Consider the following 27,287-nt stretch of genomic DNA (forward strand, 5'->3'; position numbering starts at 1 on the left):
TTTTTTCTTTTTTCTAGATAGATAGATAGATAAAAAAAAGTAATTGCCTCTCAGACACAATCAGTTTTTCTTCTTTTGTCTTTCTTTTCTTTTCTTTTAATCTAATCGTATAATCCTTCTATGATTAGCGCAAATATGTCAATTAATTAGAACTTAAAATAGTATATCAAAGAATTTAAATATTATGTCTCACTACCAAATATGTCCATAGTATTGTAAGTAGTCTGTGAGTTATTAGGGAAAATATTGAATCTTTATAATTTCCTCCTCCCTCCTCGGTCTCTCCAACGAAGGGGAAAAAGAAATGTTTGCAGACATCTGATATTAAGTTGCGGTTGAGAGTCTCTTGGGGCCGGATCCTCATTCAGGAAGTGGTCTGTGGAAAAGGCTGTGTTTTTTTTTTTCACAGCTGGGGTGTCACCTCCCATGTATTTGACGAAGTCTGCCAGGTTAATTGTTAGTTAGCAGCAGCGTAATCCTACAAATAAATATACTTTCCCGTCGGACTAAGGAAAGATGGAGGTCGACTCAGGTAACTGAAGTTTACTTCGGTCCTCAGTTTGTTCACTAACTCAACTAACTTCGGCATTAGCTAACCAGCTAACACTTCTAGCATCGGGTTTGGATCCACCAGCTGCTAACAACAGGCTAAGTTTGTCCTGCTAGTTAACGACTTCAAACTGTGGATCATCTCATGGAGATTGTTTGTCTGCATTAGTTTTGAGTCTCTTTACCGCATTTCTTCGCCATTGTTTTGTGGTAATGGGACAAACACAAGTCCTACAAAACGTGTTGCTCCTTTAAATAAAGTTTACCAGAAATGTCGACCTTACTTCATGTTCAATTCATGTTGTTTCTTTTAGCAAAGAGAAAAACGCATGTGATTGAATAAAAGCAAACGCGATAACCCCTCAGAGTTGTAGTGTAAAACTGTAGATAAAACGTTGTAACTGAAATCTTCTTTTACTGCTCCAATAATTATATTCATGCTACAGTGATCGGTCACTGAGTATGAAATGAACACGTCAAGATAAGACATGAGGGTGAATGCACAATCTCATTGTCTAAAGTGATTTTTAGAGAAGTAATGTTTCAATTCTAGGCCACAATATGGTACATTTTATAATGACTGGTAAAGAATATTATTGTGATGGTAGGAAAAAGCTTTCCAACAGACTGGAAAAGGTATAGAAACCAGGGCCACAAGTTCAGATTTTTAACTGAAATGTTACTGTATGTATGAGTAGACCACAGTGTAACACCAGCCACATACGACTAAGGCCCAATCTTCCTCCTCCTGATCATAATCCACCATTTTGCAGAGGTATGGTGCCCATTTTTTTTAGGGATCAAGGTCAGGTGGTCATCCAAATATTTCCCAAAGCTCCTGTTGATGGGCTAGATCCTCCTCCTTGATCTCTAAAAGAGGCACCGTACTTCTCCAAAACGAAGGGGTACAGTCATGGGGGCAACCTGGTATTACCTGTGTTACATAGACCTGTTGCTGTTTGTCTTAATAGATATTGATGAATTACCTGAAGTACAACATTATAAACCTTTATTGTGTCTGTCTTTCAAGTTTTCTTCACTGATCGAAGTGGACGAATCGCAGTTAACCCTCTGCTGGACCAGCTCCCCAGCTACCAGTCCCTCCTGTACCGCAGGAAGCCGTCAACCAGTGGCACCAAACGACGGAACAGCTCCAGAGCAAGGCTAGGCTCCTCTGGCAGTGGGAAATGGGGCGTGAGTACCGTCAGCAGGGATGAGGAGAAACTGAAGAGTCAAGCGGAGCAGCGCCCCATCAGAGAACTAGCCAAACCCATGGCGGAGAAACGTAGAGACAAGTAGGAATCTCTTCCTTTATATGATTCAGATCTGTTCTAATGTGTCAGAAAATGTAACATAATACTGCGTATTTATTTGACTGTGTGGCCTGTTAGAACACAGCGCCTGGAGGAGGCCAGCAGCTGGAGACAGTGGAGGCAAAGCACCAGCAAACATCTGAAGAGGCTGAGGGATGATGCTGCAGAATGGCTGAGCTCCCTGAAGCTTTGGAGGGGCGACATCCACCAGATCGAGGGTAACACAAAGAACTTTAGTTTTACTTTAGTTTACATGAAAAACATTTCCAAAATGTACAAATCAAGGTTATGCTGTTTTAAGTGAAGCTCCGTCTGTTTTCCCTCTTTCACTTCTCTTTAGGGATGTTTGGAACGGGCATCCTGTCTTACTTCTCCTTCCTGCGCTACCTGGTCATGCTCAACCTGATCATTTTCCTGCTCATGTTCGGCTTTGTCATGTTGCCCATCATCATTGCCCCCTATGCTGCAGGAAATACCACCTACAATCAACACGATGGTGAGAGGGCAATTGTTCGTTTCAATCGAAAGTGTAAAATAAAGATGTTATTTGGTATATTTGATTTGTTACTTTTTTTTTTTTTGCAGGTAACGAGTGCGGCGCCTATCCAAGCAGCGCTCGCCGGGGTCTTGTCATCTTTCATGAGCACATTACAGATCTACTTTCTGGTGGTGTAAGTACCTACACTTTACATTTGATGGTCTTTGGAGGAAAAGAAACATCCAGGTGGATTCTGTACTCCTTCTACTTCCTGTTGTGCTTAATTTTCAGGGCTTCCTAGAACAAACCTACCTTTTTTATGGCTTCTACAAGGTGAACAAAATCCACTTTCCAAACGCCACATATAATTTGGCGCTGGCGTACCTGCTGGCAACTATTGCGTACTTCTTCCTCAGTCTTATATGGATTGTTAAAAGGTACTAAAAAGGTAAACTCATGAGAAATCGAATTCACGTAAAGGGAAGGGGTCTCAAGTTGGTCCTCTCTTTAAGGTCGGCCACTGGATTCAAACGTAGCCTGGTTCAGGATGAGGATCGTTTTCAGAGTTTTTGCAACAAGATCTTTGCTGGCTGGGATTTCTGCATCACCGACGGGAATGCAGCGAAGCTGAAGAGGAGCAGTCTGCTGTATGAGCTCAGGGTGAGTGTGATAACCCTTTCTTCGTCAGTTTGAATCTAGATTACAAGGATTTGTACTCCAGCGTCCTCCATATTAGCAAATCTGTTTTGAGTCAACATAAAATTGGCGGTTTGATGAATAATTGCATCATTTAAAATAAAATTTTCCCTGTCGAGTTTTGTGAAAGCCCTTCATGTCTTTTTTTATTTAACTGTTCACAGTGAGGAGGGACGCTCTGTGGCTGTATAGAGAAAAGCGTGGCACCCAGCCTTTGTCAAAGCGCTTTGCCTCACTGAGGAATTTAATGAATAAAAGACATATGATGGATGTCTGATATATGTCTGTTTGACTTTAGACGTCTCATTTAAGGCTGTTCACGGTTGCTCAGTGAAAGCTTACGTCCTGTGAAGGCCACATTGACTGAGCGACTATATTTTAACGCATGGAGCAGTAAGGTCTCAGAATCGTAGGCCACTCGCTGTCTCTATGTTGTCATCCTCACATTGTACCCGTTTAGATTGCTGATGCACTTATTTCTTATTCTGGTTTATTTAACTTCCATAGGCCTTTCTAAATGAGCCTGCCATGTGATCCACGATCCAAGCATTTGTTTCTATGTCCAAATAATGAGAAATGAGTTATACTGTTCTTTGCCCAGAAGTAAGATACACATTTATGTTAGAAAACTGACCCGGGTTGCCTCTTAATGTCCTCAGACTGATTTGGAGGAGGAGAGGATCAAACAGAAAATAGCAGATCGCACTCGGAAAGAAAAATGTCGGATTTACGTCATCCGCCTCATCCTCAACCTTTTCGTCATTGGCGTACTGGCTGCTTGTTTCTACAGCATTTATGTGGCCACCATCTTCTCCCAGGAGGCACAAATGAACTTCGAGAAGGTACTAAAATGTTTCAGATGAGCAGGCAGTTTCTCCTCCACTTTTTAAGTTTTTTAATCCTTTATCTGATCTGATAACTGCTCTTCCTTAATGTGACACCTGCATGTATGTATACCTACGTCAAGAATCCCGTCTGTTTGAAGTATTCTTTCTTTTTTTTTTTTTTTCTTTTTTTTAAAGCCAAATTCAAAAGAAAGACCCTTTGTGGAGCTCATCTATGAATATCTGCCCTCCATCGTTATCACCTTGGCCAACTTCATCACCCCCCTCCTCTTCTCTGTTATCATCAACTATGAGGACTACTCACCTGCCTTTGAGATCCGTTTTACTCTCATGAGGTGCAGTGGACCTCCATGCATATTTACCCATCCTGTTCATAGATGGTGGTGTTAACTTTAGAAGTAGTTGTGATTCTCCCTCTTTGTCTCATTTCCTCACAGATGTGTCTTCATGCGGTTGACTAGTATTGGGGTTTTGCTCTTCACTCTCTGGTCTCAGATCACCAAATGTGAAAAGGAGCCCTGTGACTGTGGCTACAACTACAAGCTTTACTCTGTAAGTGATTCTCTTCTGCTCTTATTCAGTAGAAATGCTTTCTTGTTATAATTTGAGTCTGGCCCTCATTTTTGAGCTTGCTGGACCTTGTCTTCTCATACTGCATTAGAAACAAAAGGTGCTTGTAAAGTCCTTTCATTTAAAATCTGTTGTTGTTACACATTTCTACAGGGTTTTAAGTGTTCTTATTTGTTCCTTAGAGCACAACCCCGGGGAAACAATCAGAGATTAACGCTTTATTGCTCTGATCTAGCTGCAAGCCCCATCCCAAAAGCTGAGGGTCCCCTGAAAAGTACCACCTCTCTTTTGAAGCTCAAATCTGACATTTCTGCCCTGGAGCTTGTTTTTCAGCCCCTGGTTCCTGCTGTTGAACTGAGGGGCCAGAGGAAAGGACCCCCTAAAGGATCCTGGTTGCTGGAAACAATTCTTGCAGTTTAAATTCAGCTTCCGTCACTCTCAGGATAGCGATCAGTTTCTTTAAGTTTCCCAAAGATCCTTTCCAACAGAGTGGATGATAGGAAGCAAGACCTGCTATGAGTGTAATTCATTTTGCACACCTGTACTTAACCTGCTGTCTGATGTCTGCAGTAAAAAAAAAAAAAAGCCTGTTAAAATCCTGTCTATAAGAAGGAGCTGTTTAAGCCTCTCCGTGTCTGTGTTGTTGTCGGCAGTGCTGGGAGACCCGTGTGGGCCAGGAGATGTACAAACTCACCGTCTTTGACTTCATCATCATCATTGCAGTCACCATCCTTGTGGAATTTCCTCGAAAGTAAGACCTCACTTTTCCCAAAGTAAAACAAAGTTGTTTTCATCTTAATGCATTTTAATAGAGAGACATGATTTTAGTGGTAAATTGGAAGTATTCTGTGTTGGGTAACAACTCGACACATTTCAGAGATAAATATTGCGCTTTTCACCTAACTCCATCCATTTGGCAGCTTTACTTCACACACTGAAATTCAAATTGCACACAAATAATGTCAGCTGATGAAATGCAGCACACTTAAAGATTCAATTTGTGTAGAAACACAACTTTGAAGGCTTGTGATTCCGTCCCAGAAAGGGAGTGAATTCAACCAACTCTTTTCATATGTTTACAGTTACAGAAAGTCTGTAAAATGAATCAAACTTGTACTTAGTTTTTCTCCTTTCTTGACCCCTCACATGTCAGGTGACCCTTTTAGGGAGTGGGGCCTTAACCCAAAGTTCCGAACCACTGGACTTAATTAACTTTATAATATAACACCTGACGAGTGAAATTTCATGTCAGTACTTCTAATGTTATCTGTTATAAAGTCTAGATTTAGCTAATTCTAGTTCTGTTAACTCAAGTAAGATTGCTTAATGCAGACAATTTACCATAATGGAGTATTTTCTTAGCTTCTGATGTCATAAATGATTATTCTTTATGGTGATAAGTATCCTGTTTAAAGGACCATTTCGGTCGTTTACAACATCCAGCTGTATTGCCCAATCTACCCATGATTTAGCCGTAGCAAAGATGCCAAAAAATGTCATCCGACCCTGACAGTGTTGCTTGCACGGAGATTTCGGACTGACAACATAGCCATGGGGGTATGGATTTATATTGTGCTTTAAACGCTATTTTTATACCTCTTCTACAGCTCCAAACAACATAACACTTACGTGGTAGTGAGTAGAGGGTCCCTAAAGCCAAACCGAAGTGTCCCGAGGTCTTCATGTGGTCGGATATAGAGTCCAGAATTAATTTAATCAAGCCAGTACCTTTCCGGAAATGTGTCTGCTGCAGCTGCCGCTACAGACCGTGGTGAAGTTGGTTTGATATTGGTTTGAAAAAAAAGACACCTTATTTCCTTATTGTGAATATCTGTCGAATATCCAATATCAAACCAACTTCACCACGGTCTGTAGCGGCAGCTGCAGCAGACACATTTCCGGAAAGGTACTGACTTGATTAAATTCATTCTGGACTCTATATCCAACCACATGAAGACCTCTGGACACTTCGGTTTGGCTTTAGGGACCCTCTACTCACTACCATGTAAGTGTTATGTTGTTTGGAGCTGTAGAAGAGGTATAAAAATAGCGTTTAAAACACAATATAAATTGATGCCCCCATGGCTATGTTGTCAGTCCGAAATCTCCGTGCAAGCAACACTGTCAGGGTCGGATGACATTTTTTTTGCGTCTTTGCTATGGCTAAATCATGGGTAGATTGGGCAATACAGCTGGATGTTGTAAACGACCGAAATGGTCCTTTAATCTCTGTCAGTTTCTTGCTTTGGCCTCATTTTTCCCCCAAAGAGCTTTCTAACACCTGCATTTCCCGGTCTTTCTCAGGCTGTTTGTGAAGCACTGCGACTGTGCGCTGGCTAGCTGGTGGGGCCAGCAGGAGTTTGCTATTCCTCAAAATGTGCTGGAGATCGTCTACGGTCAGACCATATGCTGGATCGGCACGTTCTACTGTCCGATGCTTCCTGCCATCTGCACCATCAAATACTTCTTTATCTTCTACATCAAAAAGGTGAACTCTGCTTTTCACTGTGAAATGTTAACTCTGAAATGATGATGTCAGCCATTTTAAAAAACCCTCTGTTATCGCTTTCGATCCATCTTTATCAGGTATCATTAATTAAAAACTGCCGTCCGGCCACACGTCCGTTCCGAGCATCCAGCTCCAACTTCTTCTTCCTCGGCGTGCTGCTGATTGGTCTTGTTCTCGCCTGCCTGCCTGTCACAGTTGGTGTAGCACAGTGAGTAATGCCCATAGTGTGTTAAAGATTAAGTCTGTCATGTAATTTCATGTCTGCAGGTGTAATAAAACCTTGAGGAAGTGTACTCCTATCAAGCACATTGCTGTAGTCCTGGAATTTCTAGACATTTTCTGAAGGAACTGCATGTGAGAATGCACATATCTGGATTTGGTTTTGAGTTTAGCCTCTCTGTGGTATTCAGGTGTGAAAAAGCTAAATCCGAATGTATTCACTCATTGTTTCGGTTTACAGGATTGTACTTATTTAGACTTGTTTTTGCACAGAATACACTGTTCCCAGGCGTGTGGACCATTTGTTAATTACACCACCTCCTGGGAGGTGGTGCCAACTACCGTGTCACAGCTGCCTCAGGGAATCCAAACTCTGCTCTACGCTCTGTCCTCGGAAGCCTTTGCTGTCTCTTTCTTTGTCGTTACATGGTGCGTTGTCAGTCCGATATTTTAACCTTCAATGAACACATTTGTTTTTATGTGGCTGGCTTCATCTTAACGCTTCAATTCTTCTCTACAGTTTGGCCATGTTTTATGTGATTGCACTCGCCGGAGCTCACAAGAAAGTCATTAACCAGCTAAGGGAGCAGCTAGTCATGGTATGTTCACACAGAACTCTGTAGATTTGACTGTGGTGTGTTTTTGTCGCAGAATACAGTGTGACCTCAAACCTATCATCTTGGTGTTGTTTTTGTTCCTCAGGAGGGGCGTGACAAACGTTTCCTGATCCAGAAGCTGTGCCAGGCCCAAAACCTCTCAGCAGTCACATCCCCAGTGTCCAAATGTCAGCCCCGCAGCAGCAGCAGAAGCAGCCCAAGTTACCACACCAGCTTCTCCAGCAATTTCAACGAGGCCGTGTTCCTGGCACACTCACCACCAGACTCCGCCACACATGTGTGAGGAAAGGACCTGATGTTACAGAAAAAAACTGGAGGCTGGGGCTGAAACACAAAATGAATATCTGTAAATTATCTTTTTTTTTTTTTTTATTGTGCATACACTACAACACGAGAGCTTCTGTGAGCCCGCTGACATTAATGCCTCATTTATTTTCGGTTTTCTTCTTTTGACAATCGGAATATTGTTAAACTAAACCAAAACAAAAGTTGGAAGTCAGCTGTCATGTTTTTCTTTACTGTATTTACTGACATCTTTTCCTTCTGAGAAGGACTTCAATTTAAAACCTTTAAGATTTTAAGCACTTTAACTGTATTAACATTATAACTCCTATTTCATATTACTTCAACCCATTTATATCTGTGTGTATTTGCTGTTTGTGTTTTTACATTGTATAATAATAATAATAATGCGGATGAACAAAACATTTCATCTGTCATTGCGCTCCTCTAAGTAACTTAATGGGTCTATTGATACTACTGATGATGTTGCAGACGGATTTGAGGGGGAATGTGTTTTTACTTTTTTTTTTTCTTTCATATGATGCCTTTATTATTTTAGGTGACTGCATTTTAAACCAAAAGTACGTAGAAAAAAATAAATACCATCTCTCAGTACTTTGTCTGCTCTTTGTCGGTCCACCTCCAATCCGCCAGAGGTCGCTGCCGACGACGTCTTTGGCCGCTCACTGACAACCGGAGGCAGCGTGTTGTGTTTCTCTGCTCGGCGAGAGATCAGTCAGTCAGTCAAAATGTTGCGAATTACGATCCGAGCAGACGTTGGATCCCTTTGGATTTTAGTCTGCATCGTTTATTCTCAGTTCCTGACCGTATCCTCTGATGACATAGTGGTGGCTTGTGGTGGATTTGTGAAATCCGACGTTGAAATCAATTACTCTCTGATCGAGGTGAGAGTGCTAAAGTTCCGGTTAGCATGCTAGCTAACGGTTAACTGATTTGTAGTGAGGCAAAGGTTAGTCAGGCGGAGTTATTTGGTTGAATGTCAATTTGAATGAAATGTTAAAAATAGGGGTGTTTTAGTTCAAAGCGGTTTCTCCGTTGCTGTCACATATAATGGTACATTTAATCTAGTTTAACGATGATTTAGTTCATTGCCACATTGCCAATGTGCCTTTTCAACGCAGTAACGCTTTCCTGACAGTTTATACTGTATACGAAGTTAACTTTAATGTGCATGTATCACACGTGGCTGTCACTCCTAATCCTAATATCTGTAAGTGTTGATTAGGAAGATCTTAAGTGGTCCACGTCACCAATCTTAATCCTGTCTCATTCAGTGTGCTGGGGATTAGCCATTTGGTGCTTAAACAAGCGAAGTCAACTCACTTCCAAGTTGAATGGTTTATGTTTTGATTCTACAAGTTATTTAAATAATGTGCCATATAACTTGGTATACAAATGCCTCAAACAAATAATATATCCGGTATAGTAACCACAGCTTTCTGTATGTGTGTCCTCCTTCCTGCCCCCCAGATTAAACTGTACACGAAACAAGGTTCGTTGAAATATCAAACGGACTGTGCTCCCATCAATGGTTACTTCATGATTCCGCTTTATGACAAGGTATGAGAGTCACTCACATGAGTCCTTCTGACTATATTTTTCAGTGGTGATTGTAACGCACAGTTTTAACCCCCCCCCCCCAGGGAGACTTTGTTCTGAAGATTGAGCCTCCTCTTGGATGGAGCTTTGGTAAGACATCCTCGTAACCCGCACATTCATCTGCCGACGGTCAGAGACTGCATGTAACTTTATGTCTGCCACCAGAGCCCACCAGTGTTGACCTGCATGTGGACGGAGTCAGTGACATCTGCACCAAAGAAGAAGACATCAATTTTGTTTTTACAGGATTCTCAGTCTCTGGAACGGTGAGAATTGATGAGTTACAACTTGTGCCGTTTGGATATGCAGATCTGAATTATGCAGTCAGAGATGCCTGCTTGATTCTTTCTGGAAATAAATCTGTAACGATCATCTTTACAACATTTGCTTTCTAACACGGATGCTTTTCATGATTTCTCACTAGTTTTGTTAAAAGAAGCTCCGTCTAGACATTATTTTCCAGAACATCCATTGCTACAACCTTGACTTAGCACTGCCCAAGCTTATTTCAATTTTTTTAATTAATCTAAATAGCTAATTGATGCATGATCTGTGTTACTGTAAGTTTCGCCTGTGTTCAATCATTGGTTCTTGTTCGTGTCGTGTGTATTGTCCAGGTTCTGAGTAAGGGCCATCTCCTCGGCCCGGCAGGAGTGGAAGTGAAGCTGAGCCGCGCGGGAACAGAGGAGAAACTCCAAAGTGTGATCACGCTGCCTGGAGGAAAGTAAGTTCCTCACACAGGTGCCTCAGCAGTCATCGTGTGGTTGAAACTGTTTGCCATTAAAAGACTTTTATTTCTTTGCTCTTGCTAACACAGGTACACCTTCTTCAAAGTGCTACCTGGAAATTATGATATCACAGCTTCCCACCCCTCTTGGTCTCTTGAGAAGGTTAGTATATTTGTCATCATCTGCACAGACAATATGTAGTCTGTGTTCTGGTTGCTGTGAGTTTAGTTAATTACTAAAGCTGGAAAGTTTAACTTTGATCAATGGCTATCACATGACAGCACAGTTTGGTATCTAAACATGTTAGAAAAGCACTTTTATACTGTATTATATAAATAGATTTTGATAAGAATTTTCTAAAATCTTTTAAAGTGAGCAAATGACTTTGCAAAGATGTGACCAAAGCTTTCTGTGCAGTCGCTGAATCACAGGGTAACTTTATTTTTTTACCTAAATGTTTTATTAAAGAAAACAAAAAAAAAGAAAGAATCTTATTTTTGATTAAATTTCATTAGAAACAACATGTAAACTGTTAAAAGTGGAGATGGCATCGGTGTACATAAAAGAAGTCAGAAGAAAGAGCCGAGTGTGACTTAAGAGTCTTCTGAAATAAAAGTGGGACATATCAGCAGGTTTGTAATTCATGATTAGATGTATGCAAAAACTTTTTCATCCCCATAACAAAACTTGAACATATTGAGTTCTATGTTGTCACAGTTCTCACTTAAAGTCATTAGTACTTTAGTACTCAAAGGTCTTTTTCATTTTATATCACTTAAGGGTAAGCTTCATTACTCTCTTACTCGCTCAGCTGATAAAATACCTCCTCAGGCCAGTAGAGTTATAAATAACAAACTTCCAGCAGTAAGCACACTGCTCCTGATAGCGCAGTTATTCAACCCCTCATTGCAACTTTGGCAGAAACTTTTGCTGTCTTCCTGTAGAGTGCCACCTCGGTGCAGGTCTCCAATGCCAACGCCCCGGCCGCCGACCATCTGGTGGTCGGAGGCTACGATGTCTCTGGGGAGGTCCGCAGTGATGGAGAGCCCATGAAGGAGGTCACCTTCCTACTGTACTCAGCCACAGTCAAGAGAGAGGTAAACTAACCTTATTTTACAGTGAGGAGACGAACTACATCTCAGATGTTTTTTTTTCCTCATCTATTCCACATTATTTGTAAAGTCTTTGTATATTGTTTTTAACTGAAAAAACTCCCCACATCTTCTCAGGAAAAAGGCTGGTTTTGTTGCAGAATAGTGTAGAATAAGTCATTTCTTTGTTTAATTTGACACCACACGCGATAGGAAGCATCATGGTTTGTTTTGCTTTGCAGGACATCAGTGGCTGCAACACGTCCCCGGTGGAGGGTGCAGATTCTGGGGACAGCTCCCTCATCTACCTGTGCAACGCTCTGTCCAGAGATGATGGCACCTTCAGCTTTCCCTCGCTGGCCAGCGGCGAATACACTGTCGTAAGTTCTTCTTTCTTTCTTTCTTTGGAATGAAAAACAAACAAAAACTGACCATTTTATATATTGTCATATGTCTGATTTCAGTTCCTGACTGTAATAAAGAAATTAGTCAGTGTATGGCCATTTTCCTCAATGACATGAGCAGCTTTTAAGTGTCACAGCACACAAAATGAATCCCATCAAAGACAGTTAAGTTGCTCGTCTTTGGAGGTGCTGACATCCACAGTTCTTTATCAAGCCGCTGCACCTTATTTTTATCACTTCCTTTGATATTTAGATGTGACCGCTTTGTAAAAAGCCAAATAAAAAAATCTGTTTTGCAATTGCGGTTGAACAAAAGTGGTTCTCATTTCTTTTCATAATTGCGAGTCACTGCTCTACCGTGTAAACATGTCTGACAGTAGCTCAAAACGGACAAACCAAACACTGCCTCTAAGCGGGCCTTTCAAGTTTTTCACAAGCGCTATAGTTTGTCTGATACATTTGTCAGGGAAAGGTGTGTGTGTGTGTGTGTGTGCGTGTGTGTGTGGGGGGGGTTGCTGTTTGCAACTGAAACCACTAGATGTCACTCCATCCTACACGCTGGGTGTATTTCTTCTTTTTTTTTTTTTTTACTCCCTCCCAATGCTTCCAATGGTTATTTAGCAGATTAAATCACAAACTCTACCAGCAACACGAAAAATATGCGATTTCTCCATTTAAATGCACTGAAAAGCTATTGTTGAAATGATGCCAACCAAAAAACACAGTTTAATTCAATCAATTCTTGCTTTAACCTTCACACTAATTGAAAATAACTCTCTTTCAAATGCATTTCATTCTGATTCCTTCTCCCCAGGTGCCTTTCTACAGGGGAGAAAGGATCACTTTTGATGTTGCCCCTTCAAGGATGAATTTCAAGGTGGAGCACAACAGCTTGAAACTTGAGGTGAAATTATTATCTTTACTTTTCTTCATTTGTAATCTTACAGATATGAAAGAAAACTATTCCAAAGTATCACAGCCAGACGCCTGTATGTAAAGCTGTTTGTGTGGCTCTGTGCGCAGCCTATCTTCCGCGTGATGGGCTTCTCCGTGACGGGCCGAGTTCTGAACAGTGCTGGTGGGGAGGGTGTGCCTGATGCCACAGTCTCCCTCAACAACCAGATCAAGGGTAAACATACCAAAAATACTTCATCTTTCCCGTTGGCTGTCTTTGAAAAGCAACACGAAAACAACAGACCACTGTGGGGGTGATCTACATTTTTTTTTATCGTATTCACACCCTTACTCTGTAATTTGCTTTGCCATTCTGTTGTTCCAGTCGTCAGTAAGGAGGATGGTTCCTTCCGGCTGGAGAACATGACAGCTGGTACCTACACCATCCGTGTTAATAAGGAGCTTATGTTCTTTGAGCCAATAACAGTAAAGATTGCCCCAAACACGCCTCAGCTTCCCGACATTATCACCACAGGGTATGTTTGGTCTAAGTCTGGTGTTTCTGTCTCATGGCCACATATGGCCATATTACTCACAAGCTTTGTAAACCCCTGATGTTTGTCCAACGCAGGTTCAGTGTATGTGGTCAGATCTCCATTAGTCTCCTGCCTGAAGGAATGAAGCAACAGGGCCGCTACAAGGTCTCTCTGACGCCACAGGGCCAAGACCAGGCTTCCAGTCGGACCATCGACTCGGACCCTCAGGGGGCCTTCTGCTTTCAGGCCAAACCTGGAGACTACAGCGTCCATGTAAGGCTCCAGCAGCATTTAGGTTTTGAGGAAGTACATATAACTTCATCTACATGGACTCTTTAAACTTTTATGGGAAAATCTAAAAGTTGCTGGAAACTTAAGAGGTTGCACATGTCATTTATACAGAAATGGCAAAAAATAAATCACTATGAAATGAACAGCTGACCGGACGTGACATTTGATGAATAATAAGTAGAAGTTTGAACCCACAAATTCACACATGCAGAAGGGAAATATCTGAAAACCAAAAAGAAAGAAAAGCTCAGCATCAAAAACTACGAGCTCAATTTTCAGAAATGGTCCTGAAAACGTGATGGTATTCGTAAACCAATCGGATTTTAAATACATTGGCAGATGCAACCTTTTAGTGTATATCTTAAAGTGTTCGGTATAGCTTTGATGTCACCTCCATCTGTTTAGGTCTCTCTCCCTGAAGCAGAGGTGAAAGCAGGCCTGGCTCTGCAGCCTCAGGCCCTTCAGGTCTCTCTCGTCGACCGGCCTCTCACAGACCTCCTTTTCACCCAATTCATGGCTTCTGTCTCTGGAAAAGTCTACTGCCTAGGTAACAGCGTATCAGTTGAACTTCATCATCTTTAACAATACAGATTTCTTTGTCTGTAAAGCAGCTTGATATTTTTTTTTTATCTAAGCCTACTTTGTGTTCACTTCTTCCAGCTTCCTGTGACGATCTTTCTGTGACTCTGCAACCGGTGAGTCGGCAGGGAGAGAGGAGGACGGTGCCTCTGACTGGCAGCAGCGACAGCCTCGGCTTCTCCTTTGACAACGTTTTGCCTGGGAAATACAAAGGTTACTCACGATTCAACATGCCTTTGTTTTTCACTGTGTTGTCATTTTCATAACTTTTGTAAATCGACATTTCGGAGGAGCATAAATGCAAAGTCTGCATTACTTGAAGAAGTCAGCCAGGCATTGTCTATAGACTAATTCCTTCTTCCTGTGTGCACGTCTGTTAAATTCCCTCTAATTATTCTGTAATGATTGTTGGGCAATCAATTTTTAATTACCACCTTTCGATCATAACTTTTCTACACTGCCAGCTTTCTGGGGGCATACAGACAGCGTTTCTGTGCCTTCCGGTGTGCCATCTATCTATATCCTTGTTCGGCACACACAGGCTGTTATTTTGCCTGCACGCTGCCTGCACGCACAGCTTCTTTAAAGCATCGTTTCACGGGTGTTAGAGTTGCCGAGCTCAGACTAGAATGACATCTTTACGTCCTAAAGACTCTGTGGAGAGCATCAACCTTCTTGTCCCATATTTACTACCATCAGTGGGTATTTCTCATGAGGAGTGGTGTTGGAAACATAAGTCCGTGGAAGTGGAGGTTCTCGACTCGGATGCCTTGGGGGTCGAGTTCAGACAGATTGGCTACATCCTGCGCTGCTCCCTCTCCCATGCCATCACTTTGGTTAGTAATCACTTAATACAGAAGCACTAATTTCTATGTTGTCATTACAAATGGTGGCCGTTCTACAATTACTAGCTGTGTGTCCAATGTGTCCGCAGGAATTCTTCCAAGATGGCAGCAAACCCGAGAATGTTGGCGTATACAACCTCTCTAAGGGAGTCAATCGCTTCTGTCTCTCCAAACCTGGTGAGTTTCATTCCAGTGACCTCTCATTAGCTAAACATACTATCAATTAGCATACGGAGCAAATATCAGAGCGTAGCAACTTTCCTCTTGTGTATAGTTGGAATGCAGTGTTTTTAGCCAAGAGGTCTGTGTCAGACTTGGCTGAATATAAAACTGGAACAGAGTCATTAATCAACTAAAACGGGCTTGTCCAGGTGTTTACAAAGTCACCCCTCGCTCCTGTCATCAGTTTGAGCAAGATTTCTACACCTATGATACGTAAGTAACCAGCTGGTGTGTGCATTTATTTTGGAGCTAAAACAGCGTTCACTTGTACATAAATCACTCTGCTGACGCCTGTTAATTTGTGTGCAACAGCTCGGCTCCCAGTATCCTGACCCTCACTGCCGTGCGGCATCACATGACGGGACTCATCACCACAGACAAGATTCTAGATGTCACAGTCACAATCAAGTAATTAGGACTCAATGAGGCCAGGCGCATTCTAGCTAGATACTGTCTGCTACTGTCTGCCCTTGATGTTTTTTTTATTTAAAATTAGGGCTGGGCAACGATTAAAATTTCTAATCTAATTAATCACATGATTTCCCTGATTAATCACGATTAATCGCATTTGTACGCAAAATCCAAAAATGAATTCAAAAGTAGTGTATAGCTTTTAGCATTTAGTTTTATTTTAAATGTACTGCCATATGAATGAAAGTGCCATAACATTTGTTGTGCAAACACACTTTTAACATCAGCATTTTTCTGTAGTTTTTATGTAGAAGCCTCACTCCACTGTCTGTTTCCTTGAATGACTTGCTGCTATCAGTTGTGTGTTTTGCCTTTCAAGTGATATTTTAGACTGGAACTACTACGCTGAGAAGACAATTCAACTTGGCAGTGTTTACAGATGACTTTGGTTCTGTCGACTCCGCCGTCTGGAAGAACTTTAAAATGAAAATGGCCGAGTAAAAGTTCCGTACCCTTCTCCATGTTTGGTGGATCCGCCGATTTCTTTCTTTTCCGGTTCCGCAGCAGACAGCAACAGACTTTTACAAAATAAAAGCCTTTGAGCAACAGACTTTTACAATAATAAAATAAATAATAAAACATGGGTGGTCCGTGGCATAGTGGGTTGAGCAGGCGCCCCATGTACAAGAGATTATAGTCCTCGCTGCAGCTGGCCCCGGTTCGAGTCCCGTATCGGACGGCCCTGTGCTGCGTGTTGTTCCCCCTCTCTCTGCCGCCTGCTTCCTGTCTCTCTGAACTTTCCTATCCAAAGCCCAAAAAATGTTTTATTATTATTGCGCGATAAAATATTTATCGTTAAATAATTAACGAGTTAACTCGTTATTATCGCGTTAACTCGCCCAGCCCTATTTAAAAGTGGTCCTCTCTCCGTTCAGATCGTCCATCGAGAGCGAGCCAGCGCTGGTGCTGGGTCCCCTGCGCAGCCTGGAGGAACAGAGGCAGGAGCAGCAACTGCAAGAGATTCAGCTGCGCCGCCAGGAACGGGAGCGTCGAGCAGCCGAGGAGGAGGGAGGTGCCAGAGACGATAGTCCTCCTATCCAGGAGAAGGCTGATGAGCTGACAGGCCCCTTCCACTATGAGTTCTCCTACTGGGCCAGGTCAGTTTGCAGAGAAAGGACTTTTAAAGTGTAGTGTGCTCAGTTCACACAGCATTAAAATGTTGGATTATCTAGCTTGTTGCCTAACAAGTTGGTTCATGAAAATTTTATTTTGGAGACATCATCAATGTTTCAATTCAAAGAAACACTGTCTTTCTGCCAAGGAGTCTAAATATGAACTGTCACCCGACTTTAGCTGCTCTTATTACATTTAGTTACTCACGACTCAGGAGACATCTCTTTGAATAAAAGGAGCGAATATTTTTAATACTGTTATTTATCTTAAGGATAAAGGAGATGCTCTGTCGGCTGACATTGAATATTTAGAGAATTTTTTTTCACAACACTGAAATTCTTATTTTTCCATTAATAATAACCACCAGATCTTAGAGGCACTTGCAACTGAGCCCACGTTATCATGCAGTGAGTTGATGTTTACAATATGACTGTACAGGGCTGGTGAGAAGATTACGGTGACTCCTTCCTCTAAGGAACTGTTGTTCTACCCTCCTGAAGTGGAGGCAACTATTACAGGAGGTAAGTGCCTTCTAAATCTCTCTAATTGTACCAATATGTTCAGTTTGATTCAAAGGTTTCAAGACATGTACCCATTAGTTTTGAATGAGTATGTGTATCCAAACTTTTGACTGAATGTGTGTCCTTGGTTTTTCTTTTTATTCTTTGCTGATGTAAAAGGGAATCACTGGAGAAAAAAAAAGACGAATATCAGTCTGAAAATTGAGTGAGATGCAAACAAAATGCTCTCTCTTTTACCAGAGTCGTGTCCGGGTCGGCTGGTGGACATCACTGGGCGTGCAGGACTCTTCTTGGACGGGAAGGTGTCGCCAGAGTTACAAGGTGTGGAGATATCCATCACTGAGAGAGGAGCCGCTGCACCGCTCATTACCGTGGCCACCAATGAGATGGGAGCCTACAGGTATGAGAGAAATAGCTTGCCTAAAATGCACTTGGAAGATATTTGATATATATTTTTTTTTTATTTCAAATAATGCTACCTTTGGGTTGTTCTTTAAAAGTTATGGTCTCACATTGGTGCTAAACAATGTCCACAAGTATGTGTGGCTCCTGCATGATCTAAATGTCTTCATCAGAATAAAGGATAAAGTCTGCGAGGCTTTGTCCTCACAGTCATGTACCTGCAAATTTGTTTTGACCACGTATCAAATCAAATCAAATCAAATTTATTTATATAGCACATTTCATGTACAAACAGTTCAAAGTGCTTTACATAAAATAAAAGCATTGCAGCAGAGAGTGCAAGAAGCATTAAAAAATACATAAAATAATATAAAGAGAAACAAATAAAATCATTTAAATGAATTTAAAATCAGGCAACAGTCTAGATAAGTTAAAAGATATTTCATGCATAGACACATGAGAACAGAAATGTCTTTAACCTGGATTTAAAAATGTCCACATTTGGTGAAAGTTTAATCTCCACTGGCAGTTTGTTCCACTTGTTAGCAGCATAACAGCTAAATGCTGCTTCTCCATGTTTAGTCTGGACTCTGGACTGGACCAGCTGACCTGAGTCCTTGGATCTAAGAGCTCTGCTGGGTTTATATTCTCTGAACATATCACAGATGTATTTTGGGCCTAAACCGTTCTGGGATTTGTAAACCATCAGCAGGCTTTTAAAATCTATTCTGTGACTGACTGGAAGCCAGTGTAAAGATTTTAAAACTGGTGTGATGTGTTCAGATCTCTTAGTCCGGGTTAAAACTCTAGCAGCAGCGTTCTGGATGAGCTGCAGATGTTTAATGCTCTTTTTGGGAAGTCCAGTTAAAAGAGCGTTACAGTAATCGAGTCTACTGGAGATGAATGCATGGATGAGTTTCTCCTGGTCTTTTTGGGAGAGGAAACCTTTAATTCTGTTATTTCTGAGGTGGTAAAAAGCTGCCTTGGTGACAGCTTTGATGTGGCTGCTGAAAGTCAGATCTGAGTCTACGTATATCTGTCTGTTGAGTATAAGCAAGCTGTTCGCAGAAGCTCGCATACAGTCAACATGGACATGTCAGGGCAATATTGGGCTTTCAATCAAATCTTTGACTTGTTCTTTTTCTGGAGCAGAATGACCCGAAAGCATACTTCTCTACACACCCACTTAGATAATAGTTATTGATGCTGAATGTTTCAAAATGTCTGAAGTCCTCTTAACTTCCTTGTTTGACTGTGCTTGGATTGATTGACACACATTGCATCGGGAAAGTTGAAGGAGCTCGGTGCAGATCAGAGAAAGATGATCATAGATTTACACGAGTCAGGAATGTCTCTTGGAGTCACTTTTAAACAACTGCAGAGTTAAAGAGCATCAGTTCAAACATTTGTATGTGAGAAATAGTTATTGAAAAGCTTCCGGATACTGTAGCTTCTTCCCACTGTCCACAAACGTGCACGTTAGGTTGATTGGTGGTTGTAAATTAATTGTAGGCTCAGTATGAACTTTTGTCTCGTTCGTCTCTGTTGGCCTTGAGACGGGCTGGCAAACTATCCAGGTCTACCCTGCCACTTGCCTGACAGCTGGAATAGGCCTTCTGGTGGAAAGTTTGATGGTCAGATGAGACAAAGACCCAGAGGTATATTTGGGAGAGTAAATGTATGCACTGATGTCAGTGGAACCACTAAACAGCACAAAGTGAATGGAATAACGGAGGGTGACAGCCTCACAATTCCACATAACTTCAACCCATCAGTTAGACAAATGCAGTTTGATGTTTATACGGGCCAGTGACTTAAAACCCAAACCAAAACCGGTTGTGCAATGGATAAAGCAGCCTAATGGTAAGCTTTTTAAATGGCTTCCCTAAAGTCTTAACCTCAGCTCTGTTGAATATGTGGACTGCGCTTTAAAGATGTGTGTATGCCGAGAAACCAGGAAATGAAAGCAGACTCTGGTCAAGGTGCAACAGTAAAGTGAATATTGTGTGTTTTGTATGTTTAATTTTGATCCTGTACTGAAGCCTAAAATAGATTAAAACCTGTGCACCAAATTGTTATTTTTATTTATTTGATTTTATTTTTTATTTTTTTGGAAACGAGAGGGGTTGATTGTGCAGAGATTGGGTTGGGAATTAATAATGGCCCAGTTCCATTAAATGTCTCAAGAGGGCCGTGACAGAGAACTACTGTAGCATGCTGAAAAGCAGCAGCACCATTAAATGGAAGCATATTCTGTGGCAAAGCCTGGCGATCCTCTAAAGATGATTAATCACTTTTGTATTCCATATATTCAACAAGGTTTTATGTTGAACGCAAACTTAAAGATGAGGCTGAAGCTAAATTTAGACCTAAATGATTTAAATGTCAGCGGCTGATCGATTTTCAGCTTGAATGCAATAAGTCTTGAACATAAACTCCTCTTGATTAAATATGTGTCAAGATCAAATGTAAAAAAACAAAAAATGAAGGTTGTTTATTGATTTTAATCACCTTAAACCTTCTCATCGTATTTCAGCCTCTTTTTTTTTTTTTTTTTTTTGCATAAGTCCTCTGCCTGAGATCGGCTACCGCTGATGCTTGAGTTATGGTTAATTGGGTTTGCTTTTTCTAAAATGTAAGCCTGTCGGAGGCCGAGTCCATTTAACTCTTGACTCTACGACTGTTGTTAGAAGAGCATTTACATTAACTGCCAGGGTGGAAGATAATCTTCTGAGATTCAAGCACCATGTAACATGAAATGTTTTATGGGGACTAAGTTTGGACCTCTGTGACTTTGTTCATCAGTCACAGTGCGTCTTGCATGAAACTTACTTTTATTGTAATAACTCTGACGCCGCAGCAATTATTGCTGGAGGTCAAATCGCTAAAGCTTACACAACAGCATTTGTGTCACAATTTCTGTGTAAATGATGGATCTGCACTGCGTGCATCTCCTGTGCATTCCAACCACGTGGCAAGTGTTTAATCTCCATCCTGTAAAAATTCCGCCTCCCACCTGATTTCGTCATTTCTGCTTTCGTCCCCTCAGTGTGGGTCCGCTCCACAGCGACCGGCAGTACAACATCAGCGCCAGTAAAGAGGGTTTCGTCCTGAGTCCGGTGGAGGGAACCCAGGGAGATTTCAAGGCGTTCGCTCTGGCCGGTGTCACCTTCAAGGTACATGTTACCACCGTCCTCACATGCATGCATACACTACATCCCGTTAATCACCGGCCCCTTTTGTTATATTCCCACTATTTAGCTGGCTTTTTCATGATCTGTAGTACACTTCTCTGATTATGGTGCTTTAAGTGAATGTGAAAGGACACGATGAACAGCTTGTTTGTTCCTTCTGAATGTACAGAGTGTGGATTAAAAGAGAAGATCAGTCATGGATAGTTGAATCAGACTTTGAGTCCAACCTAAAAATACCAAATATTCTGTGTGTGATCCAGATTAGATCAGAGGACGGCCTGCCCCTGTCAGGCGTCCTTCTGTCTCTGAGTGGAGGACATTTCCGTTCCAACCTTTTGACCCAGGACACTGGCCTCCTCACCTTCAGTAACCTGGTAAGAAAGAGACGGTTCTTTCATCCCATTAAGATCTGCTCCCTGCGCTGTAGTGCATCACTCCGTCAAGCTGTGTGTGCTTGGACCTCTTTTTGGCTTTAGATAAAATGAGTATTTCTGCTTTCCATAAGAAATAATTACCGTCTGTCTCTTCAGAGTCCTGGTCAGTACTACTTCAAGCCCATGATGAAGGAGTTCCGCTTTGAGCCGGCCTCTCAGATGATCACAGTGGAAGAGGGTCAAAACCTCAGCATCGATATAACTGGCGTTAAGACTGCATACAGGTATGAGTGTACCTCGCACTGTTTGTGTTGTGCTGTTTACTCTGCAAGTGTAAAATGATCTGCTTGCCCAAACTTGTACTTTTGTGCTGGTCGACAGCATCGTTAAAGGAATCGCAGGCTGAATTTGTCTGTTGTACATGCACATTTTTGTGGGCCTGTACTTCTGTCCTCAGCTGCTACGGAGCGGTACAGTCCCTGAGCGGGGACGCAGAGCGGGATGTGGCTGTGGAGGCGGTGGGTCAGGGAGACTGCAGCCTCTACAGTGAGGACACCGTCACCGACGAAGAGGGCCGATTCAGACTCAGGGGTCTGCTGGTGAGATACAACAGTTTGTTCAAATGAAACTACTGGCTTTTGAATGATCATTTTCTCCAGGAGCTGTATCAGATCTTAAAGATATACCCTTTCATTTCACTTTACAAAATACAATATGTAGATGGCAAATGAGCAGGCATTATGGACAGAATATGATTGTACTGCTGTTTTTCTGAACATCTCATTTGATTAAAATGGTGCAATGCTTTCTTGCAGCCGGGTTGCAAATATTTGATTCAACTGCGAGCTGAAGGCAATGACCACATAGAGAGGGCCTTGCCACAACACAGAGATATAGAGGTAGGTAACAACCGCTCATCATCCAGATGCCAGGCGAGGATTGTCGTCAACTTTGATTTCCTTTGATGCATTTAGAATGACAATAGAGGTAATTCTGAAATTTAAAACGTTCACTTTAGCAAGTAAAGAGAACAACAGAATAATGAATACTATACAATACAAGACTGTACAGTCTTGTTAATATATAAAATGAAGAGTGGATAAAAAGTCTGGAAGAAGATGTGAGCATATCTGCTGTCTTTGGGATTGAAAGCTTCCATTCGCGGTCGCTTTACTTTTCAGCACAAATACTTCTATATTTGGATTTACAGTGTCTGTACTTATCAGATCAGAGCACTGCGACAGTGATCAATGATCAGGTGTTTCATACGTCCAGGAACCGGTGCAAAGGTCCAGATGCATCTCTCAGGTCTTTGCTGGTTTTATTTTTCCTCCTTCTTAAGGACATCACTTTCTGATGCTGCTGCAGATAGCACGCCCCTGCCACTTCTTCTTGTGTCCTCTACTTATCCAGTTGCTCCAGATTTTATAAAGACACACTGCACACCAGGCTGAGTTAGACCAACATTTGGCTTATAGCCCTTTGGGAATCACCTTTTTGGTGCAAAAATACTTTTTCATTTGTCTGTATATGTCTTTGTGACAGTCTGATAGTATTCGTTTCTACAGTTTTAAATGGGCTCCTGCCTTTCATGTCTATTATGTGTAGGCCGTCTGTGGTGTATAATGCAAATATGATAGAATATTATTTACAGTATTACTTTATTATCAGGTTTGTAATTTAAAAAAGGAAAGAAACGGGCACAACTGTGAATGATTGCTGTCACAGGCTGCTCACGCTCACCTTCCTGTCATATTTATTTACACAAACCCTGCTTAGTACGACTGGATGACACTAATCGAGCATTGCTTTGAAAGTTGCAGCCACAATGAGTTGTGGGACATAATATCCTCTCTTTCCAGTGTTTCCTATGCTAAATGAGTTGATAAAGGAAGCAGTTCAGCTAATTTCCTTTTCATTTAGAGAACAGTTGTTATCACTGAGATAACTCGGATACTTGCAGGTCATTTCCTTCCAAAACAAAACAGACCATTGAACCGTACCCAGGCTCCAATGCAGTCCGGCTCGTTGACATTAAGTCAAACTCACCTTTTGAGAAGAATATTTCCTGCTAACTACAGATGATGTTTAAGCCTTTGGGCTGTCAGGTAAACAATTTTAAAATAGAGTGTTTTTCAAGGGTAAAATTAAGGAAACGTTTCAGGTCTGTTGTCCTTCACAACATTTAAGTTAAAGACCAAAAAAGCTCTGAATTATTTGAACTGTTCATCAGTAACCATTGTCATAGCATCTTGACTGTTCCATGCTTGAGCACATGGAAAGATACTTTCAGTAGCTTCCATCCACTGTCTTTGTTAAATACAACAACTGTGCTTGGCATGCTAATATAAATCCTTATTGCAAAGTGACATGCCAGAAAACTGAATCTGAGGGCGTCAGTGATGAAGGAACATTTAAGCCAAAGTGACCAATGTGCCAAAGTTGGCACATTGGTCGAGCGCTTTAACAGATTAGCGAAGCCATTACTGTTATGTATCTCATGCCTAAAGAAAGGCTTTTGTGTTAACAGTCAAAAGCTCAAGAGTTTTCAGAGTCAAGCGGTTTGAACACTTTTATTTCATACTTCCAACTCAGTCATGAACACTTTAAAAAAGGAAAATGGCTGCTGTAGATAGCGTGCCCCTGTCACTTTGAAAAAGGCTTTTACTCTAACTGAATTGCTGAAATAACTGTGAGAACCCTGTGATTATGACTTAAATCAGCTGCCTTATCACATGGGCCCTTTCTATACACAGAACAAAAGCAACAATAATTCCACCGGCAAAGTTTAAACCTCTCAGTTCACATTTGGAGCTTGTCTGAAAAGTGCAGTCCTTTCTTTGGTGAGGCTTAATTCCCCTTAATTCTCTGTCATTATCACAGCATGTGACATGAACAAAAGCTCTACCTCAAATTCACATTTGGTATTTCATTTACCGGGTCAAGGTATTATTAGATTAAGCTCTGATGTTCCCCTCAGGTTGGCAGTGATGACATTGAAGGGGTCAATATCATCGCCTTCAGGCAGATCAATCAGTTCGACCTCAGTGGAAACATCGTCACGTCTCCTGAACATCTCCCAACATTATCGGTATGACTTGTTATCCCTGCAGTTTAGTGTGTTTAGTTTTCCTCAACCTCTATACCATTAAGTTAAACATTAAAAAAATGATTATTTTTTTCCCTGTACAGGTGAAACTATACAAGAGCGACAATCTGGACAATCCAATCAACACCGTCTCTCTCGGACAGTCCCTTTTCTTCCACTTCCCTCCTCTGGACAGGGATGGCGAGGTATCAGCTTTGAACTTCATTTTCTGTTTGAATTTGATTGAATGTCATTTTTCGACCGACAATGATCCAGAACACTTAGTTCTCAGATCTACAGTCACCTCTCTGTCTTTTTCAGAGCTATGTGCTGATGCTGTACTCCACGCTGTCCCGCTCACAGTACGATTACACTCTGCCCCAGGTCTCCTTCACCTCCTCCGGCTACCACAAACACATCACTCTCACTTTCAACCCCACTGTAAGATACAAAGCGTTTTTAAACTTTACTTCACTAAATTTTATTATAAGACATGTCAAAATATTGATTAGCCTTCTCTTGAAATGATAATGCATGGACTGTATGTGTGTTTCCCACAGCGTAAAGTGCCTGACCAGGATGTTGCACAAGGCTCCTACATAGCTCTGCCCCTCACCTTGCTCCTCCTCTTAGCAGCGTACAACCACGAGAAGGTACATGGCAAGCTCCAACTAATCATGACAAGACATTCATAGAGATTTTCTTGCTCGACTGCTGTTGGAATAAACCTCGCTGGCGTTTGGCCTCGTCAGGGCAAAGCCTAAAAGTCTGACTGGCATTAAAAAGAATTTCCTGTTTTTTCCAGTTTTTATATTCTGTATTCGTTTCCGCTAATCCCATTATTTGTTGCATGGGTAGTTTTAATACTTCAACTTTTCCGAGTAGAAAGCATTTGTTTAATACAGTCTGCTGACCTGTTTTGCAGGTGATTCCGCTCCTGTTACAGTTGGTGAACCGCATCCAGGGAGTGAGGAGCATGGCCCAAGCCAGCAGTGACAGCGCTGCTTTAGATGAAGCCAAACGTCAGGCCAAGAGACAGAAAGCCAGGCGCACATGAGGCGCCTTCACACCACATCTTTGTACACTAAATTGAACGCTAGCAACCTTGGCCTCAGCCTCAAGAGGGCACTGGGTTACACTTCATCAGAATTTACATCCATGTGTTTTCAGTGCTAGTGAACCGTTTAGCTTGGAAAGGTGTGATTTGAGACCGGGCTCAGGAGAAGTCCAGCACAGACCACTCAACATGCGATACCACCACCTCATCAGCCATTCTGATTCCCTGGACTGTCCGCTTTTATTTTATTAATTAACAGTTGTTTTTTTTTTGTTCTGTTTTTTTTTCCCCACAGCCATCATTGTCTGAGATATCTGTCAATACTTGGAATAGAACAATTTTTATACATTTGTTTTTTTAAAGCACTTACGTGCCTCCTATTTCAGTCTTAACATTGCATATCTCGTCAAACAGGACATGGGGTCACAGTGGAAGTGGAATTTAATCAGACTTGTGGCTTGAATTTGATCAAACCAAATCGGATGAATCAGTATAGGCTTACTTATTTCTAAAAAAAACGTCTAACAAAGAGAGTCAAAGACTTGACATTATAGAATAGCTTAAATGTGACCCCTGGTGTTTGGTATTAAGCTGAACTGACCCTCATACCGTCAGAAACATGCGGCTAGCAGCTTTCTACTGTTGCCAGTCGTGTCATATTACTGAAATGTAATCCACCAACAAGTTACTGTGAAGCACTCCACTTCTGGTGGTCTTTTTATAATCTGTAAGTGTGATGTAAGATTAACTTGATTTCAGTGTTTTCATTAGCTCAGGATATAGTTGATGAATAGAATGCTGGAAATTTGAGTTTGAATACTGTGTGAGGACTTTTCTTTTTGTTAAAGTGTAGGCTGGGGGAGGGCGGTAGGGAGCTTTGGGGCTAACTGATAGTTGATTAATTTATTAAATGTGTTTAATCAGATGTGAATGATTACCCAATTTGTATGCTAGGTGTCTTTCAGAAGAGCAGTTGGTAATTTTGAGTTGACTCTTGTCAGATAAAGTGTGTGTTTAAGGGGACTAATTCATAAAAGCAAAAATGAGAATCAAAGGCTCTGTCTCAACTTTGAGTTGAGCGTAGAAAGATAAGACAACATTGTTATTTCTCAAGCTCATTGTTTCACCACAGAGCTGCGTAATATACTGTGAAAGCTCTGGAACCACAATTATTTTTCTGTATTTAATCTCAGTTGTTGCTCACTTTCACTGGAGGATGAAACACCCTCTGATTCGAAATCTTTACCACTTAGGCCACATTTAGAGAGGCTTATTGTTTGGCTGGGGTGTGTGTGTGTGTGTGTGGGGGTGGTCTTTCATTGTCATTGTGTCAGAATCTGTTTTTGACTAAATAAAGTTTGACTGAAAGGAAATTAACCTGACTGTGTCACAGCTTTGCCTGTTGGGGGCAGTGTTATTCTAGACATGAATATATGGTATGAAGGGTAAAATATGGTCAGAATGATTGCTCCTCATGGACGTTGTACACAATCTACAAAAGCAGATGTTTTGCTAAAACATTACAAAGTTGTAATGGCAGAACTATCAAGGCTTACTCTTCTGATTTCTATGCCCACAATAGCATTTTTGAGAGTTTTCCCCTCCCTTCATCCACCCCTTCTCTCCGTGTTGCCCAGCAGCATTTATGTAAAGTATGTCAGATAGCAAAGAGCTTCATAAACTATGCATGAAAACAATAGGACCAACAGGGAAAGGAGGAGGTTCTCCAAAAATATTTTCCCAAGTTAGATATTGCACAAAGTTGTGGGACATAAAGCA

The 27,287-nt window shown here is 41.5% G+C and overlaps 1 protein-coding gene across 1 annotated transcript; it reads left to right on the plus strand.

Annotated features, from left to right (window-relative positions):
• Positions 1 to 376: 376 nt before the first annotated feature.
• nomo (nodal modulator) lies at positions 377 to 26,833 on the plus strand. Its single transcript, XM_075463694.1, has 47 exons — positions 377 to 532; positions 1,580 to 1,844; positions 1,941 to 2,080; positions 2,203 to 2,358; positions 2,448 to 2,533; positions 2,632 to 2,777; positions 2,853 to 3,000; positions 3,696 to 3,878; positions 4,059 to 4,216; positions 4,319 to 4,433; positions 5,105 to 5,202; positions 6,756 to 6,939; positions 7,038 to 7,168; positions 7,453 to 7,608; positions 7,700 to 7,778; positions 7,882 to 8,073; positions 8,735 to 8,983; positions 9,570 to 9,659; positions 9,743 to 9,788; positions 9,864 to 9,964; positions 10,316 to 10,422; positions 10,516 to 10,588; positions 11,371 to 11,523; positions 11,760 to 11,897; positions 12,736 to 12,825; positions 12,945 to 13,050; positions 13,201 to 13,351; positions 13,447 to 13,624; positions 14,048 to 14,189; positions 14,303 to 14,434; positions 14,921 to 15,057; positions 15,156 to 15,243; positions 15,438 to 15,501; positions 15,601 to 15,696; positions 16,635 to 16,856; positions 17,311 to 17,393; positions 17,634 to 17,793; positions 20,845 to 20,971; positions 21,250 to 21,363; positions 21,520 to 21,647; positions 21,821 to 21,962; positions 22,179 to 22,262; positions 24,344 to 24,454; positions 24,556 to 24,657; positions 24,773 to 24,892; positions 25,012 to 25,104; positions 25,377 to 26,833. Exons 1-47 carry the CDS (start codon positions 517 to 519, stop codon positions 25,506 to 25,508), a joined length of 6,012 nt encoding a protein of 2,003 aa, XP_075319809.1. The 5' UTR covers positions 377 to 516; the 3' UTR covers positions 25,509 to 26,833.
• The last annotated feature ends 454 nt before the right edge of the window (positions 26,834 to 27,287 follow it).

This window comes from Odontesthes bonariensis, chromosome 4 (assembly GCF_027942865.1).
Source record: "Odontesthes bonariensis isolate fOdoBon6 chromosome 4, fOdoBon6.hap1, whole genome shotgun sequence".
Lineage (NCBI taxonomy): Eukaryota > Metazoa > Chordata > Actinopteri > Atheriniformes > Atherinopsidae > Odontesthes > Odontesthes bonariensis.